This window comes from Petaurus breviceps, unplaced genomic scaffold (assembly GCF_028583685.1).
Source record: "Petaurus breviceps papuanus isolate PSGF00001 unplaced genomic scaffold, PetGlider_PUasm1.0 90845, whole genome shotgun sequence".
Classification (NCBI taxonomy): Eukaryota; Metazoa; Chordata; class Mammalia; order Diprotodontia; family Petauridae; genus Petaurus; species Petaurus breviceps.
In genome coordinates this window covers 10,024,042-10,042,214 of record NW_027187359.1, presented here as the reverse complement: position 1 = coordinate 10,042,214, position 18,173 = coordinate 10,024,042, and the positions used below count along the sequence as shown (strand labels likewise).

At 36.7% G+C, this 18,173-nt stretch overlaps 1 protein-coding gene across 1 annotated transcript in view; it reads right to left on the bottom strand.

Annotated features, from left to right (window-relative positions):
* Positions 1 to 7,776: 7,776 nt before the first annotated feature.
* Positions 7,777 to 18,173, bottom strand: part of PPP1CB (protein phosphatase 1 catalytic subunit beta) — a 75,430-nt gene continuing 65,033 nt past the window's right edge. Inside the window, exons 6-8 of the mRNA XM_069072122.1 lie at positions 15,342 to 15,493; positions 11,337 to 11,471; positions 7,777 to 9,592 (exon numbers count right to left, since the gene is read on the bottom strand). Coding sequence (XP_068928223.1) covers positions 9,488 to 9,592; positions 11,337 to 11,471; positions 15,342 to 15,493 — 392 coding nt within the window. The 3' untranslated portion in view covers positions 7,777 to 9,487. The remainder of the gene's footprint in view (positions 9,593 to 11,336; positions 11,472 to 15,341; positions 15,494 to 18,173) is intronic.

The window sequence follows — 18,173 nt, the reverse complement described above, 5'->3', positions numbered from 1 at the left end:
CCTCCCCCCTGGATGTACACTCTCAACACACCCACACACTTTCTTTCATACTTCCTCCCATGCACACTCACCACACACCCACACACTTTCCCTCACACCTTTCCCCTGGATGCACACTCACCACACACTTTCCCTCACATCTCCCCCGGGGACTCACACTCAGCACACACCCACAATCCTTCCCTCATGCGCTCCCCACGGGAAAGGACTGCTTCACATACTCTAGACCAGGCCTGGGCTGACAACCTAGCCAAGCTCACTGGAACAGAACACCCGCCCCTCTTCGGCCCATCTCCCCTCCCCCCACCTCCCCACCAGCTACTCTCGGGACAAGGATGGGCGATAGCCAAGGCCGCCTCCGTCCGAGGAACTGTCCAGGAAGACCCCCGCGGGAAGGCACTCGGTGGACGGACGTCCCTTATTAAGCCTGCTCACTCCCTGGAGCTTCAGGCGCAGGGGACCTCCTGAGATAACCAAACCCAGAGTTGGGGGAGGTACCTGAGAGTGATAGAATGCCCGGGCTCTAGGTCTGTGGAACAAAGGGTGAGCAGGGGCAAGTCCAGTGGCGTCCGGCCCCAGCCAAAGCCGAGAGCAGTTACTTCACTCGACGGCAAACAGCTGCACACCGCGGGACACTCCAAACTTCCCGCCAAGGAGAGAGGGAGCGAGGCAGCGCGAGCCCGGGCTCCCGGCGGCCAATTAGAGGGCGCGGAGGCGCCCGGGGCGGGGCGGGGCGTCGCGCGCGCGCCCGCCTGCCCTGAGGGATGCGCCACGCGCCCTGCCACGTGCCCCGTCAGCTCGCGCTTGCTCAGGCGCCAAGCGGCCGGGCGGCTTTCACTCAGTGAGCTCGGAGAACGCTGCAAATGTTGGGTCAAGTGAGGGGTGCCCAGGCGATAACGAACACCCCTCCTGGTCACCATCTTGTCCATTTGGGCAAGCCCCTCGGTGCCTGTTTCGTCCTCCGTGCTGGGCAGCTTCCACTTCCAAGGCTACGGCAGGATGGCCCTAGCTTAGGCCCCTTCCACGGGCTACTAGTGGCATCGGCCTGGAAAAGCCTGTTCCCAAGTGCCCGGCCTGTAATAAGCTCTTTATATGAATACTCGAATACATGAAGGAAGGAAAGCACGTAGTTGGATGTTATTCAATTAAGTGCTAACTACCAAATATTAACGTTTCCTTTTAGGCGGATCTTTTTTGGGAGGCGGGGGTTCCTAGAACCTTATAAAGTTTAACAAACGTCTGTTTGCTATTCCCTTCCAGAGAATTTGTTTCTTTCGATCCAACTTAGAGGCAGGGAGATGCCTAGGGAAGAGCACGAGCCTGAAAGTCGCAGACGCTAGATTCGATGGCTCTGCCACTAATGGTTGTAACTTGTAATGGTTGTAACTTGGCTAAGTCCTTTTAACAGTTCTCTGGAAAAAAAAAAGGGGGGGGGGTAAAGTTGGACCTTATTCTAGTTGGACTAGTTCTTAAGATTAGATTTAGAGCTGGAACCGATTGTGAAAGATAATCTAGTCCAACCTCCTCCTTTTGCAGAGGAGAAAACAGGTCCAAGGAGTGAACTATCCCTCCTGCTGGCCTCCTCATTTTCCAGCCTCTAAATGTTGGGGCAGGGGCTAGGTTTTGTTTCTTTCAACAGCATATAACACCTGCTGTCCCCATTAGCTTCTATTTAATGGCACCAAAAGGAAGAATCATAGCTAGTCACTGTTTTTGGTCATTTCAACAAATATTTCCTTAATACTCAACATAAGTGAAGCCCTAAAAACAGGAAAAAAGACCATAATTTTCCCTCTGAAGGATTAAATGTGTTATTGAAGGCAAATGAGGAAGGAATGAATTTCAGGTAGAGGACAGATTGCATGAATACAGAAAGGGAGTTTTGACTCTGTTCAGTCCAACTTCAATGAAGGGAAATCTCACATAAAGGTCTCATACCATACAAGACTAGGGAACATGAGTCAAATTTGCCAGGAATGTGGAGCAGCTAAGGGGAATAGTATGAAAAAAGGCTAAAAGACAGGTTTGAACCAGACTGTGGATGGCCTTGGAAGGCCAGACAAAGGAGTTTGCATCTTATCCTATAGGCAATAGGGAGGCCAGTGAAGGTGCTCAGAAGAGATTAGATCAACAGACTGCATCTCTGTCATTCACGCAGCTTTTGAATTCTCTCTAGCACAGGACTTTATCTTGATTAAGTGTTCTTAGGCAATGTTCTTAGACAACTCCTTTGGGAGTTTTAACCTGTGCAAGAATAAGTTCAAGAAGTCTATGTGTACTCAGTAAGGACAGAGACTATACCTATGAGTTTATTGGTATAGGAAACTCCTTCATCAGGCAGTTCCCTTTTACTAATGCAGGGTGGCACTTTCTCTGCATCTTATAATCTTAGAGTTGCCTTGAATACTGAGAAGTGAAATGATTTGCCAAGGGTCGCATATAGAGAGTATGTGTCAAAAGCTGGACTTGAGACCAGGTCTCCCTGGCTTGGAGGTCAGTTCTCTAGGCTACACTCAATATTCATTAAATCAACAATGTGACACAATAGTAAAACAAAACAAAACAAAAATTTTTATAAGCCTGAATTAACAGAAGTATAGCACCCAAAACAAGGGAGACTTTAAAAAAAAACTACATCTTGGTCAAACCACAGCTCAAGTAGTGTGTTTAATTAACGGGGCAACATTTTTTAGGTTATAAAAAAGTTACTTGCTGAAAATCCTGTTCCTGTGACTTTATTGCAGCACAAAGGTGTTTTTTCTAAATTCTCAAAGACTATTCCAGAGGAAAACAAACTCTTAACAGGAACTATCAGATGGTTAGGTTTTGGATATGATCCTGGTGATATACTCTGTTTACTGTTCAAGGAGCAGTCTAAATATGGAGCTCACTATGATCAAGTTGGCTACTAATAGATAAATCTTTTGGCTACAATGATACAGGGAACATTAAAAAAAAAATCTATAAAAACTAGATATTGGTATTCCAAATGTGAAATATTTGTTGAGCACTCAAAGAATGGATATGATACTTAAGGAACTGAACAATATCCATATTAACATTCCTATTATTAATGAAACTGTAAAGACAAAGCAGTTCTAAATTGCATAGCAATATACTAGAGACCAAATCAGGATTAAACTGTGAAAAGATTTCACATTAGAGTTGGGACTTTAGCTAGACCTGGAAAAATTGGGTAGGAGTTGGAAAATCAAAAAGGAATCAGAATATTCCAGGAAAGAAAACCAGCATAAATAAGATGGTTAAATTTGGTAATCCTTTATGTTTAATCCTCCACCTAGGTTTGAAGTGCATGCAGTGACCACTCACAGCCTGACCTCACTGATGACTGGCATGGAAGCTTTGAAGATGGCCCCTGTTCCTTGAAGGCTCATGGTACTGGATGTAGTATATATACTTGATCAATCAGCTTTTGTCCTGCTGCAGCTCACAACACCCAAACTTATGTGGTCCACAAACCTCAGCCTCCCCAGAAATAGGGACACCACTATACCACCAGGCGTGGCTTAATCCATTTCAAAAAAAAAATTTCTATCCAATTAGCTGATACACTTCATTCATTTTTGATAAATGTTTGCTTGCTTGCATTATTGGTAGCTTTAACAAATGGCAAATACTCTCCTGTATGGACAGCTTCCAAATTTGTATCTCTAGCCCTGACCTCTGTGAGACATTTCTTCTCAGTATCCCTAAATTGAGAGGCAGTGTAGTAATGGTGTATATAACCAGCTTCAGTCAGGAAGTCTTGAATTCAAGTCCCATCTCTGACTCATACTGGCTGTATGATCTTGGTTGTTAATCACAATTTCCCAGGGCCCCAGGCAACTCTACACTAATAAAATCAAAAGTCCAGTCTCCCCAACATACACAAAATCCTCAACTTCTATCAAACTCAGTATTATGGAGTCATGAATTAGTCAAAGAATTCAGTGCTTACTGGCCATGTGACCTGGTAAGCCTTAAATTCTACAGACCAATCTCCTTATATGTAAAATGATGACTATCTCTGAGGAGCTGTGAAAATTTGTTTTAAACTATAAAGTTCTTCATAAATGCAAGCTATATTTCTCTTCAAGTCAGTCTCCCCTCCTGATTTATTCATTTCTTTCAATGGTACAGCACCATCACTCTCTTAGTCACTCAGGCTTGAAATACTTTCATTACCTCATGTCTAAGGTATTAAAACAACCTCTGAATCAATCTCCCTTGTGTCATCTTTATGTATCCTGTATTTATGCCAGGTCAGTCTTCCTGAAACAACACTTTTAACATTAATGCTACTCCTCTGCTTGAAAACCTGCTTTGTGATAGAACAGAAAGGGTATAAAACAATTTTGCCTCCAACACTTATAAAGCTGTGATTTTAGGCGAAGCACTTAGAATCTCTCAGATCCTGTTTCCTACTTGAACAAAACTGCTGGGAACCTCAAATAAGAACTGAAAAATCTTTGGGGAGGTAGGTGGGGGGAAGCTTTGAAAAATCTTAAAACTACATACCTATTAGCTACTTAAAAAAAAATATATATATTTTTTACAACAACCTATTAGTAATGTTTTCACACTGCCTAAAGCAAATTTTTTATGTCATAGACCCCTTTGAGGGTCCTTTGGCAGTCTAGTGAAAGCTATGGCTACCTTTATAGATTATTTTCCAATGAATAAAATACAAAGGATTATCTAGAAAACTAATTATATTAGTAATAAAAATATGAAAATAAAATCCACAGACCCCAGGCTGAGCTCCTGGTATAAGAATAATGTCCAAATTTTCCAGTCTGGCAATCCAGGTCTGTGGCACCAACCTATTTCCCTCCCTTTCCCTAATCATACTTCACGTTTTCCACTTCCCTGACATTTAAGCTTTCACCACTTTCCCAATCTTGGAATACCTTTAACTTCTCTAAATTCTACTCATCTTCCAAGTATCAGTTCAAATTTGACCATCTTTCAAAACATTCCTTTACTTCTCACAGTAAAGAATCACTCTAGGAATGTTTACTTATCTCTAAACAAGAAAGTCCCTGGTGCTATGGAACTCTGCTCAACTACAATGGTTTTTCTTCATAAACATCTTATCAATAAATTGTTTTGTTTTCCGTATTACAGTTCTTGCTGATCTGAAATCTCTGAAATGTGAGTACTTATCTGACACTTATATGCAGCTTTACATTATTATTTAACATATTCAGAGGCTGTTTTCTTCCAAACCCTTTCTTTGTACCTTCTATAGATATGCCATGTAAATAAGCTATATTTGCTTTCTCAATCAAGGTGGCCAGTCCAGGTTTTCATTAGTTCACACATAGATTTTACAATAGCCTACTTTCTGGGTTCCTAGACATGTCTTCCTCCTAACACAGGCTGCATACAGCTGCATACCTTTATTCTACCCAAACATCTAAGGTTGTTCTCCCTTTGCCTATCCAATGTAACCCAAACTCCAGTCCCACATTACCCTCTCAAGTTTCAATTTCTTGGCAAAATTCCATTACATTCTAGCCAGGTCACTCTTGACTTTTTATCTAACCATGAAATGGTCAGGTGTGTCTTTTCAATTTTATATGGTTCTTATTATAACCAAATTTAACCCATTATACTTTCTCCATGAAGCCTTTTCCTTACCATGTTCTCCCCTTGCAAAATTTCCATAGCATTTGCCTATACTATATAAGTGCCACATTGGGACTTTAGTGATCATATAACCAATGCCTCTTCTATTAAATGAATGACCTGAGGCCCACAGAGGTTACATAACTTGCTCAAGGTCATAGTTATCTAGGACAAAGCTAGGCCTTGAATCTGATTTCTGACTTCAAATTCAGTGCAATTCCCAATTCACTACACTGTACCTCTTGGCAAAATGAATTTTAGATGACTTGAAATTATCCTACAGACAATAGGAAGTATTGAAATATATGAAAAGTATATGAAAAACTAAGCTTTTCAACAAAAAGTAAAAAATCTGGTTGCCATGTACGAGATAAATTAGAGGTGGAGTTCCTAAACTGGGACACATATTCCCCACAAAGGTTATGAGAAGTTTATGAAGTAGGTTTGGGGAACATTTAACAAAGCTATAATATCCTCCTGAAATATTCCCAAAGTGGTAGTGCTAGTGAAAAAAAAATTGTGTACCAAATAGAGCTTTATGTATGTGGCATAGTAAACTTAAGAATTTTTCATATTGAACAGGATATAGGGAAAATTTACTGAAAACCAAGAATACAGGAACTGACAAAAGTTTGGAAATCCCTTGGATCAGAAGGAAGGGACTGATGTGGGAAACCAGCTGAAGAAGCTATTGCACTAATTCAGTCATGAGGTTAAAATCGTGGCGACAAGATGGACAATGGAGATATTTTCAGAATCCAGAAGAAAACTGACTGGATTTGGTGATGACATATATTTGAAGGGAGAATTTAAAATGATACAATAATCTTATCACAACCTATGACCCAGCTTTGTATCTATGAAAGTGGTTGGAAGTCAGGGTAGATTAGATAATCTGTGAGGTTCTTTCAACCTTAAATCCTATGTTCCCATGAATCAAAGAATGTTAGAACTGAAACATTATATTTCTGATGAAAACTTCCAAATACCTCTTTGCTATTTTTAGATGATTACTGAAACCTGACTTTAGCAGAAGAAGCCAATGATATTATTTAGAGCTAAATATCTCCCATGAAATTAAATCAAGTGTAGCATTGGTTTGGATATGGTCAACATGGGGAAATCATAATGGAAGATGAAGCAGTAAAGTCACACTTCTCTTTTAACAGAAAAAAATTTTTTTTTTGTATAAAAGACCACCTACATATTCCTAAAAATGTCATTGCTGTCTTTTGGTATTTGTTATTAGGCTATTTATGTAAACTTGTCATTTTGAGGATTATTATTATTCTGAAGCCTTAGATTTTAAGCCTAGGGTGGGGGAACACTCTGAATTAGTGACAACAGAATTGTAGGACTTTTGTTAAAAAAGAAATTAAGTTTTATTACTTTCAAGTACATAGCAATATGTAACAGTGTAGCCAAGTAGATAAACATTTGTAATGAACACATTATTTGCATGCAAATGATGTTGCTAAAGTGGTTAAGAGGGGTTAAAAAAATTTCTGCTAGCACACTCCCCAAAAAATTTAGCTTATTCCTCCTCCTAGTTTAGTTTATACCCTCTTCTAAATTTAGTTTATACTATAAAAATTTACATAATTAGCCATCTTTTTTTAATAGACTATATAAAAGTAAACTCTAGTCCTAGCTGAATTACTACAAATTCCCAAGCAAATGAATGTGAATGAATGAGGTTTGAATGTATTATGTACAATTAACAAAAGATACAATTTTTCCATCTTCCATGCCATTTTCCAAGCCTTCCTTATATATACCCACACCAAAAACATACTGAATCTAAAATCCTTGAAGAGTCTACTGTTCAGTTTCAGTTCTGATTACTATTTGAATAAACGGACATTAAATTTAACCAAGTATACCAAGAATGAAGCAATAGAAGCATTTACATATTTTATGTATGTTTATCTGTATCTGTATAGATAGCTACATACATATCTATATATACAGGTATATAGATATAAATAGTCTATAGAATCTATAGTATAGACATTTTTCTGAAGAGGCACCGAGCCAGTATAGATCAAGTCTATGACAAGTCCTTCAAAGGAAAGTGTGTTGTTGTGGTTGTTATTGTTGTTTTAAAATTTCATTGGAAAGAAAAAAGACAAATAACCAGTCAGCTTCAAATCAATTAGACAACTTTTACTAAATGGAAAAAAAAAACTACATTTGAATATGCCTTTAAAACAAAATGGAATTAGAAAAGAGACATCTATTTAAAAGAACTTTTTCACTGTGTCAAAAATCAAATATCTCTTGCATTATATAACGTGCCAATTCAAATGTAAGTTACTAGAATCTTCAATTTAACATTTTCAAAGACAATATTAAAGAGTTTTACATCTATTGTAGCACATTCAGAATGGCATTATAAATCTGATATCTTTCTCCAAGCTTACAAATTTGACAATGTTCAATAAAAACCTTTATAATTACATTCAGTAAAGAACCACAAATCTGTGTCTTGAAATTTTCATCTTACAAGAACTTTAAGTGACTTTCATACCTTGCCATTTGCTAATGTTAACCCTTAAAAGGGGGAGGGGGGAAAAGAACAGTAAAAGAAATACAGCAATAAACTCTTGATCATGTACAGAAATTATTGCTACTATAGTACACTACAAAGCATAAGTCTATACAGTAATATTGTATGAACTTTGATCATGAAAATCCAGGAGGATAAAATCTTTAGTGATATAAGCCTTACAATCGCATACAACATCCACATGGCAATACTAGACAGTTAAGCACCCAATATCCATATAGTTGACAGTGTCCCACCAATCAGCATCCATTTAAATACATCCCTTCTTGAGGAAAAATTTAAAAAGAAAGTATCAGCTTTCTGAGGCTTATCAAAAAAGGATCCTCACATTCTGGGGATCTACAAAAAAATGCTCTGATGCAGGTGAGGGTGTTACCTGAAAGCTAAGCATGCCAAAAGGTGTTTCGTGCTAATTAAATCTAAAGCCAAGGTACCACATAATCACATTACTAACTAATTGGGTAATACTATTTGAGCCTTATCTTAAAGTTAAATGAAATGCTACTGCACAATATAGCATTAATAAGTTAAAATATTATAGTGCGCAAGTCCAAATCAGTGGCAATTTAAGTAAAAAGCAAAAACTTTACTGTCAGCTGGTCAGATTACTCAGTCAAGTTGCTTAAGTTACTAGAGATCAGACCTAGTTTGCATGTTTTTATTCAGTATCACTGTATATTATCCTTTTAAAAAAGTATAATGGGCTGCATATTTACTAAGTTAAACAGGTAAACAGCTCAATAAGCAAGGGAAAATAAGTCAGTGGCTGTTTTTAAAAGCCCCTCCCCACATTCCACTTCCAAAAAAAATCTAGGGAAAATGAAAACCATTTGCCATTATTCTAGCTTAAAAAAATCCAAAACAAACATCCCCCCTCCCGCCCCCCAAACAAACCCAAAGTAATTAAACAATCAAGCAACACTAAAAACCACATTACACAAGTGGATCATCATGCTTTCATCTGGTTTAACTATCACATCTAGTTTTAACTGGGATGCTTTTCAACTTTAAAAACCATGATAAGTGCATATGGAACCTTAATGGGTATTTTTGAATCTGGATTTAACTTTGCTGGATATTAGAACAGAGTATACTTATTACAATACAGTGTTGCACATCTTTCTACTAGAAAAAAAAAATGAAGATCCTTTACCCGTCTCTTTTAAGTTAAATGTGTGTGACATCATAAAGAGTGTCAAATGGCTGGATGGTTTTACAGTGCACACTTATATATTATGGAGTTTTGTCCTTGTCAGATCTAATGGGTTCTCTACACAGATCCTTTCTTCACCTTTTCTTCGGGGGATTAGCTGTTCGAGGTGGAGTGACAGGACGTCCAGAATTCAGTCCGCCATACTGGTACTTGGCTTTCTTTTCAGATGGTTTTAGTATCTGTAGTAAAGAATTTATCAAGGAAGTGTCATAAGAATTACAATAAGATAGTGTGATGACAGAAATGTAAAGTAATATTTTTTAAACTCTATTTAAAGAAAATACCTCCAAAAGAGGAAATCAGAAAGGTTCCTTAAAATGTGACTGTTAACTTTTATCTGTCGTTTCATGACTAAGCATACTTTCCTAATCAAAATCACTGTCCATAGTTTTTGCATTTTTATTCCACATCACTATTTATTAATATGACTAACAAAAAAATTATGTCAAATAACTGATTCCTGGCCTACTTACAATATGTTTTCCAATAAATCAAGAGACAGTGTGGTATGTACAAATACTAAAAGGCTGAAGATATAAGTACTCTTTAATTTTGGGGCCATTAATTGTATGTCATTGAGTAAGTTAATGGGTTAGTTAAATTGGGTTAAGTTCTCCCCAGAACCACATTTCTTCAACTATAAAATTAAGGGATTAGACTGAGGTTATGATTCTGTGATTTTAAACTAAAAACGAGGTGGATTAGATTCTATGATCCCGTGGGGGGAAAAAGCAGTCAAAAAGTTATGATTATCTTTATTCTCCCTAGTGGAGAAGTTAATTTATTCCTAATAATAATTTAGGGAGGATCACTCTTTCAAGTTACTGTAGGACTATCATATGGGTCTAGATATAAAGTAGTCTTCCCTTACACCCAATCCCAGTGAGGACAATAAAAGTAATAATGAAAAGTGATAGGAAGAAAATGAAAAATAAAACTTTTCACATAAAATATTTTATATGGTACTTTTATATAACAGTCTTCCAAGCATATACCTACACTGTTTTAGGCATATATTCTGCATTTGAATCAATATCACAAGAAATAAATATGTACCTCTAAGGTAAGGAGATTTGAATATATATATATATAATTGTTGAATTAAAACTGATAGAAGACATTGGTCTAACACTAATTAGATTACATTATCAATCATCAAATTGCAGCTGCAATTTGTACAATAAAACCTCACTATTAAATTGGACTAATGGAGGAGGGAAAGAAGCAGTCTAAATTAATAGAATTTATATTATATAATTTTTTAAAAAAAGTTTATTTCACATATGCAATTTCTATTTTAACAGTGTTAAATAGATTAAGTTCTACTTTAATAATCAAATAATAATTTTTAAAAACAGACATTTTAAGTCTAGAGCAAAGTTGTCATTTTCTATGTACTTTTACTCAATAATGTTTACTGAAAGTTGATTTAGGTAAACCTAAATCAAGTTGCTTAATTTCCAAGCAAAGAGAGCTCTTATTCCTTAAATTTTCTTAAAGCATTTATTTTGTTTGGATTTTTCATCTGATCCTATCACATTCTATAGTGAAATCAGATTCATTTTTTATAAATGCTGTATCCTTTCCTCCCTCATCCATAAAACTATAGGTTCCTTAATTAAGAACAGGAACAGAAGTGACCTTGGTTAGTCCTCAAGAGTACCTTGCAGAGAGCAGCCATTTAATAATTTTTACTTAAAGAGAATTATTTCAAATGCATTCATTGTATTTATTAACCTTACATATATAGCAACTGTAAAGCAGACAACATCTTACTGATTAGAAATAGTTATTGGTAGCCTAGAAGTTAATTTGGGTTATCACAGCTTCTAGAATATTTTACCACACTTCTACTAGGGAAAAAAAAAACAAAAACCATCTACAAAGGGTAGTCAGGGGAATGTTTAAATATTAATATCATACCTGAAATGAACACATCAAAGTTTCATCCACACTCATCATTCCACCAGCATTATCAAATTCGCCACAGTAATTTGGGGCTGAAAATAAGGTTACCAGCTGTCGCTTAGCAAAAAATTCATATCCATCTTCAACCACCTATCAAAATAAAATGTTAATTTATAATTAATTACTGATTGTCAATACTAATATAGTAAAGCAATAACATAATCCAAAAACAGTGGACAATGGAAAAAACATTTTTTTAGTCAGAATGCACTGTGTAATTTTGGAGGGTAAAGGTAGAATATTCACAGATCACACCACTTTCTATACTAATTTTGGGACACTTCAATATTAATCTCATGGTCAGACATTTTAAGCGGAGCCTTCCCCAGAACACAAACTAGATTCTCTCAACCCTATGACATCCCCAAAATCTATCCCTTTCTTCCTACTTTCTCTGTGTCTTGTGAAGGTATAATCCCTCCAGGTACTGAGGTTTTGAACTTCAATTGTCTTCAGTGGTTGACTCAATCTTACCCTCTATATATCCAACCAGTAGTTAAGCCTTGTCTGTTCTCCCTCTACCATATTTTGGAATCTCTACTTTCCTATAAGATGCAGCTCAAGTGGCAACCTTACGACAAGACTTTTTCTCTTCTCTTCACTACTTACTGTCCTACCCTGGATCCAAAGTTACTTCTTATATATATATTTCATATTTACTAATTTTTATAAATGTTGTTTTACTCAGTATAAACTTTTCCATTTCTGAAAGTAAAACTTCCTTTATAATGCAAATAATTATCATGGTACTTTGATTCTGGAAAATTGGGAGCCACCAGAGCACATTGGTGAGGAGTAGAGAAGAGGTCACATGATCAGACATAAGCTTTTAGAAAAATCACCTTGGGGCAGAGAAACCAGTTAATAGACTATTCTTTATTAGTCTAAACAAAAAGTGATGAGGGCCTGAACTAGGGGGTGGTTCTGTTACTGTACAGAAAAAGGATGTACAAACCATTGCTATAAGTAGACTGTTCAACAGACCACCTCCTCCCCTCAAGAAGCCTGGTGGGCTGCTACCCCCTCCACAGCTCTAAGACTCAAAAGCCTGAGCACCTCCAATACCTGGAGCCTTACATAGTGCTTGTGCCACCCCCACCCCCAAGCCCTCAACATCTGGAGAAACTTCAGTGCCTGGAGCAGAGAACACTTGGCTCAGGGCTGCACTAGTGCTGCTGCCACCCAGCTGACAGCAGTCAAGAAACATATTAAGGGAGATAGAAGACAACTGCTATGTGATAGAAATAACTGAACACATGCAGCTAGTAAATGGCACAAATTATTTATTATTCTGCCTATCAAAAGTAGAGGCAGCAGGTAAGATAAACAAAAGAAGATGACGGCAAAGGAGGAGGGTGAAGGATCACATTAGGTAAAAAACACTTTCCCAAACATACAGACTGGAGATTGATATGCATATTATTATGAAATTATTAATCATTCTTGGCAATGACACACTAAATACATTCATAATTTAGATGTCAACATTTAAATAAATTGTTCTGACAATGACACCCCTATACTTTAAAAATAAAACATTTCTCTCATAATAGACACTATTTTGTTTAATTGGAAGTGCAAGATACTCAGTCCAAATACATGTTATCATAAGTTACTACAAATATCTAAAAACTAGATCAGAAAATATTATTCAAAATGCTTCCAATTTCATAACTTGGCTCCTAGCAAGCTAAAATTTGGAGTTAACCTGATTCCTGATATTCAAATAATTGTAATGAATGTTGAATAAATATTCAAATGCTTGTAATAAATCACTCTTCTTAAAATACTGAAAGCAAATTGGTAAGATTTACATTAAAAAAGCTGGTGTTAGGAGATAGGACAAATATCACTCTATAATGACCAACAAGAATAATTAAACACCTACTATGTTCCAGATACTGTACTAGATGCTGGGGATACAAATTCAAAAGCAAAATTAGTCCCAGTCATAAAAAAGCTTATGTTCTATCAGGATAAACAACATGTATACATCTAATATAAAAAAATGAACAGGAGATCATGTGGAGGGGGAACAGGAAGGTACTAGCAGGTTAATGTTTGTGCTTCATTCTCAACGAAGACCATAACATCATAGAGATGATGCTATGACAGGCAAGTGAACTGGATTTAAGTGAGGGAGGGCTATGCAGAGTCATCAGTCTCACTTTCACCTCTGGAATCATTTGGGTCCAGGGCCATATATAGATTAGAACTGGAGATGGCCCAGAATGAAGTGAGGAACCTAGGCCTTTTCAAGCTAAGGTCTTTAACAGGTCCCAGATTGACTGAGGCAACATCTACTCAGCGATTAAGGTTCATTAAGAAACCAGGCAAAGAATGGCATCTTTAAAAAAAAAAAAGTTCTGGAAGGGGAAAACACTCAGGATTTCTGGCCAAAACAGAAATAACTGCTTTTTACATTCATTCTGGGCCAATCAGGGTCTGAACAATGACCAAGCAGGGCTTGGCCTGAGAGCTATTATTGGTCAATCTACAAGAGGTAGAGTGATTTAGAGAGCCAGAGTGAATTGGAGTTAAGGCTGGTCTTTAAGAATAAAGGGGGGGGGGGAACAAAGAAAAAAACTTACATTCCATTTGGGGTGTGATACTCTGTGTTCAGAGGGAAAGGAAGAAATGGAAGGGGGGAGGAAAGGAAGAAGGAAGGGAGAGAAAAAGGAAGGAAAGGAGGGAGGAAGGAAGAGTTGTAGGCAGCTCCAGTACTACTCATGGAGGTTGCTGTTTATCCTTCATTCTTTTTTTTTTTTTAAAGCAACCAGGGTTAAGTAACTTGCTCAAGGTTACACAGCCAGTTATTTTTGTGTGGGTGCCAAGTATCTGAGGCTGGAACCAATCCCAGGTCTCCCGACACTGGGGCTAGTGCTCTTACTCACTGTGCCACCTGGCCGCCCCCTGTCCTTCATTCTTAAGAGAACCACGACATCAGGGAGGTGATGCCACGGCATGCAAGTAAATTGGATTTCAGTAACGGTATACTAACAGATAGAAAATTTAAGAAAGGCTTTATGCTAAAGGTTTTGCTTGAGCTAAGTTTTGAAAGTAACAAAGGAATTCTAAAAAGTAAAGGCAAGAAAGGAGTATATTCCTAGCACAAGAGACAGCCATGCAAAGATTTTTACCCTAAAAATAATTTTTCAAAGATATATGTGTAATAAGCCATGTCAATTGAGGCTTTACTCAAGTATTCTCATGTAATTATTAGAAAGTTTTTTCTTGAATTAATAGCATGGTAAAGTTAGAGGGTTTTTTAAAAAAAGAAAATAAATGACTAAGACAGAACATTGTTAAATATTTTCTACAAGTTTTCAGAAAATTACACAAGAAAACAAAATAAACTAAATAGACAAATTAGAAATCTGTTTTAATCCTTGCCAATCCTTACAAGGTTTGAGAATAGGTTGACAGATTAGGGTTTTAAAACCATCAGAATGCCAATTCCTTGAGCAGGGCTCTTCTTAACTTCTGTTTTTGCACCAAGTCAACACCACAATAAAGCACTTAATAATTCAGTGGCAGACGATAATTATGTAAAGCTGGGGTCAGGTTTGCTCAAAGCAGGCTGCCTGTTTTTGTAAGGCAGAGCTAAGAATGATTTTTACCTTTTTAAATGCAACAAAACATTATTTTAATATGTAAAACCCATTCTTTGCTTGTGGAAGTAGCATGTAAAAACATGGTAAAATTATATCCCTTTACAAATTTTTAAAGAAAAACTTCTATTACAGTAGAATATAAACTCCTTAAAGGCAGGGAATATTTTGTTTTTCTATTCCTAGGACTTAGCTTAGTGTCTTCCAAACAGTCGCTTAATAAAATACAAATTTTATTAATCAAATAAATTAAGTATCTACAAGGAATAAAGATATCTCTCTTACTGGGTCCACTAGATGGGGTAAAACATTAAGAAACATTTATCAAAACAAGTTTTAGATTTCATACCTGATGAGCTCGACAAATCAAGTCCAAGTCATGACGATTCAGAAATTTACTGACAACATCAGCCCCAAATGTGAAAGAAACACCACGATCATTTTCTCCCCAACCTTGTACGTCCTTATCTGGGTCAGACCACAGCAAATCACAAAGTAAACCTTGAAAAAGATAGCAGTAAAAAAAAGTTACTAGAAATATGATATAGAAGTATTCTATCTTAAACTCTTAGTTTCCCTTTTGTTCTCTCAACCCTTAGACCACCTGACACTGGCATTCAAGACCATCCCATTACCTGGATCCAATCTACCTGCTGTTCTGCCTGGTTTCTTACACTTTCCCTTCAACAAACCAGAACAATTTGTCCCAGTTCTACTCTTAAACTTCTGCCACCTATATAACTTTACTTATGTCAATCCTCTATGCTATCAAGATTATCATCACTCCACCCTTAATTCCATCTATTGAAGTAAGCACATGTGTAAGTTAACCACCTTCTTGTATCATACAATTATACTGTATTCTCCTCAAACTCACTGGACTGTAAGTTCCCTGAGGGCAGAGTATTAGGTCAACTTTCACCTTTATATAATGCCTAGCACATGATAGGAACTTATTATTTTTAACTTTATAAAGTTGAATACTCAACTAAACTTATAAAGTTGAGTACTCAACTCAGAATCTTGAACACGTCTACTTCTTTCCTTCAAGTCCATTATAACCACCACAAACACTCTACTAAGCAAAGAGTATGACTGTAGTGGTAAAGCAGTGTGGTACAGAGCAAAATGCTGAATCTGAAAAGGTTAAAAAGCTCCTGGGTTTGGCCAAGAATGGATGTCTTAACTCTGAGCAAGTTCTTAAACATATCTGAATAATTATCCTAATCTAGAAACTGGAGAATTGCTTATACTACCTACCTCACAAAGTGCTTTTTAAATGGAATCATGATATGTTAGCTATTATTCTCAGTAAGACTCCAACATACAAAGATACATTTATGATTATCCATGGACACAGTGAGGAAGAACTATCTAATTTTACAGTGGATGATACATCTAACAAAATAAGTCCTACACATGGGAGTACCTAGGTAAAAGATACATTGATGGATCTATGATCTCAATGATATGCATATGTCTTTCAATAGTGCAGATTATAAACATTCAGTACAAATTCTGTAAATTTTACAAAGGGGATGGGAATCTACTTAACAACTAAAGGCTTATTATAGTTCTACTCCATGTCTCTTGACATTGAATGGTTACCAGTGGAGGACAGTGCTATTCTTTCTAGTCATTTAATTCTCTGATAACATCTTTCAAGCTGCTTTTAATGTGCAAGTCTTTGTTGGTAATTTATTGCAGGCTGCTTAAGCTCTTCACTGCCTTCTGGGTGAAATGAGGTTTTTATTTCTTTGGAGACATATATCAACCTAGATGTTAAAAAGGTAGATTTTTGTTAAAAAAATTGTGAAAGAATTTTCCACATCAAGAGTTTTCTGCAACAATGAAATCAGAGAAGCCCACATAATGTTCCAATAAAAAGGCAATCTATTTGATAGATGGAATGCTTCCATATCTTAAGTTAAAAAAAAACTGCAAATATTCTAAAGTAGCATTTATTCTATGTGAGATTATCTATTCATAAAACCTTTAACACCAAATCACAGAGACTATGGAAAGGTTAGTCAGAGATCACTCCTTTGCTACTCTTGGCTTCCTTCAAAACTCCTAACAAATCCTACCTTCTGAAAGAAGACTTTCCTGCTACACCCCCCACCCCCACCTCCAAGGCTTTTCAGATTACTTTCAAATGCTCTATATACTTCCATACACGTCATTATTTAATGTCCTGTACCCTTTAGAATGTATGCTCCTTGAGGGCAGGGGCTGAATTTTGCCATTCTTTCTACCTTTAGTACTTATATTTAGCACAATGCCTGTCACATAGTGCTTACATTACTATTCTTACAGATGCCTTATCAAATTCCTTACTGCAAATGCTTCACACTTTTTCTCTTAAGTATGTATCAGTACTTTTATACTCCATATTAACAGGTCTTCTACTTCACTGAGATGTAAATCATTCAAGAGGGATCCTTCAATTACCAACCTCTTCCTCTACTTTTTTTTTTTTTTTGCTTTATCTCCTACTCTCATCATTCTTTTGGTCAAAGATTATTAAAAAATTCCTACTCTCTGACAAGCAAGTAAGTCTAAATCCATGCCATTCCTTCCTACTTCCTCCAGGAAAAAATTCACTTTTTTCTTAGGCCAAAGTTAACTCTCTACTGGCTATTTCCCATTTTCCTATAAACATATATAAATATTCTTAATCCTAACCAAAACAACAAAAACAAAACAAACTTCCTGTGATCCTTCAAAAATATCTATCAAACCATCTCACTCCTTTCATCCCATTTATTGCCAAACTTTTAGGGAAAAAGGTTGGTTTTGGCTGAGCTCCTGGTTGCTGCAGAAGTCTGGCCAGGAGCAGCTCAAAGAATATGCAAACTTAAAAAAATTGTTGTGTAGAACCTAACTGGTCATCTGGTCAAAATCCAGCAAGGAAAAAAAAATCAAGTCCTAAAGACTGTAACATGTAGAAAATGAACAAGAACAAATTGTTTCTGAATTGATTCCTGTAATGAAGAGCCAGTGAAAGGAAACTGTTATACAGTATCTCCTCTGAAAACAAAAGACTTCAAAGACTAAATTACTCTCAGTGCCTCAACTTTCCATGAAAGTTCATGGAGTCAGCTTGTAAGGCTGGGGTAAAGTAACTTCAATGTTAAATAAACATAAAACTCCAAAGTTTAAACTAATTTATGAATGAAAA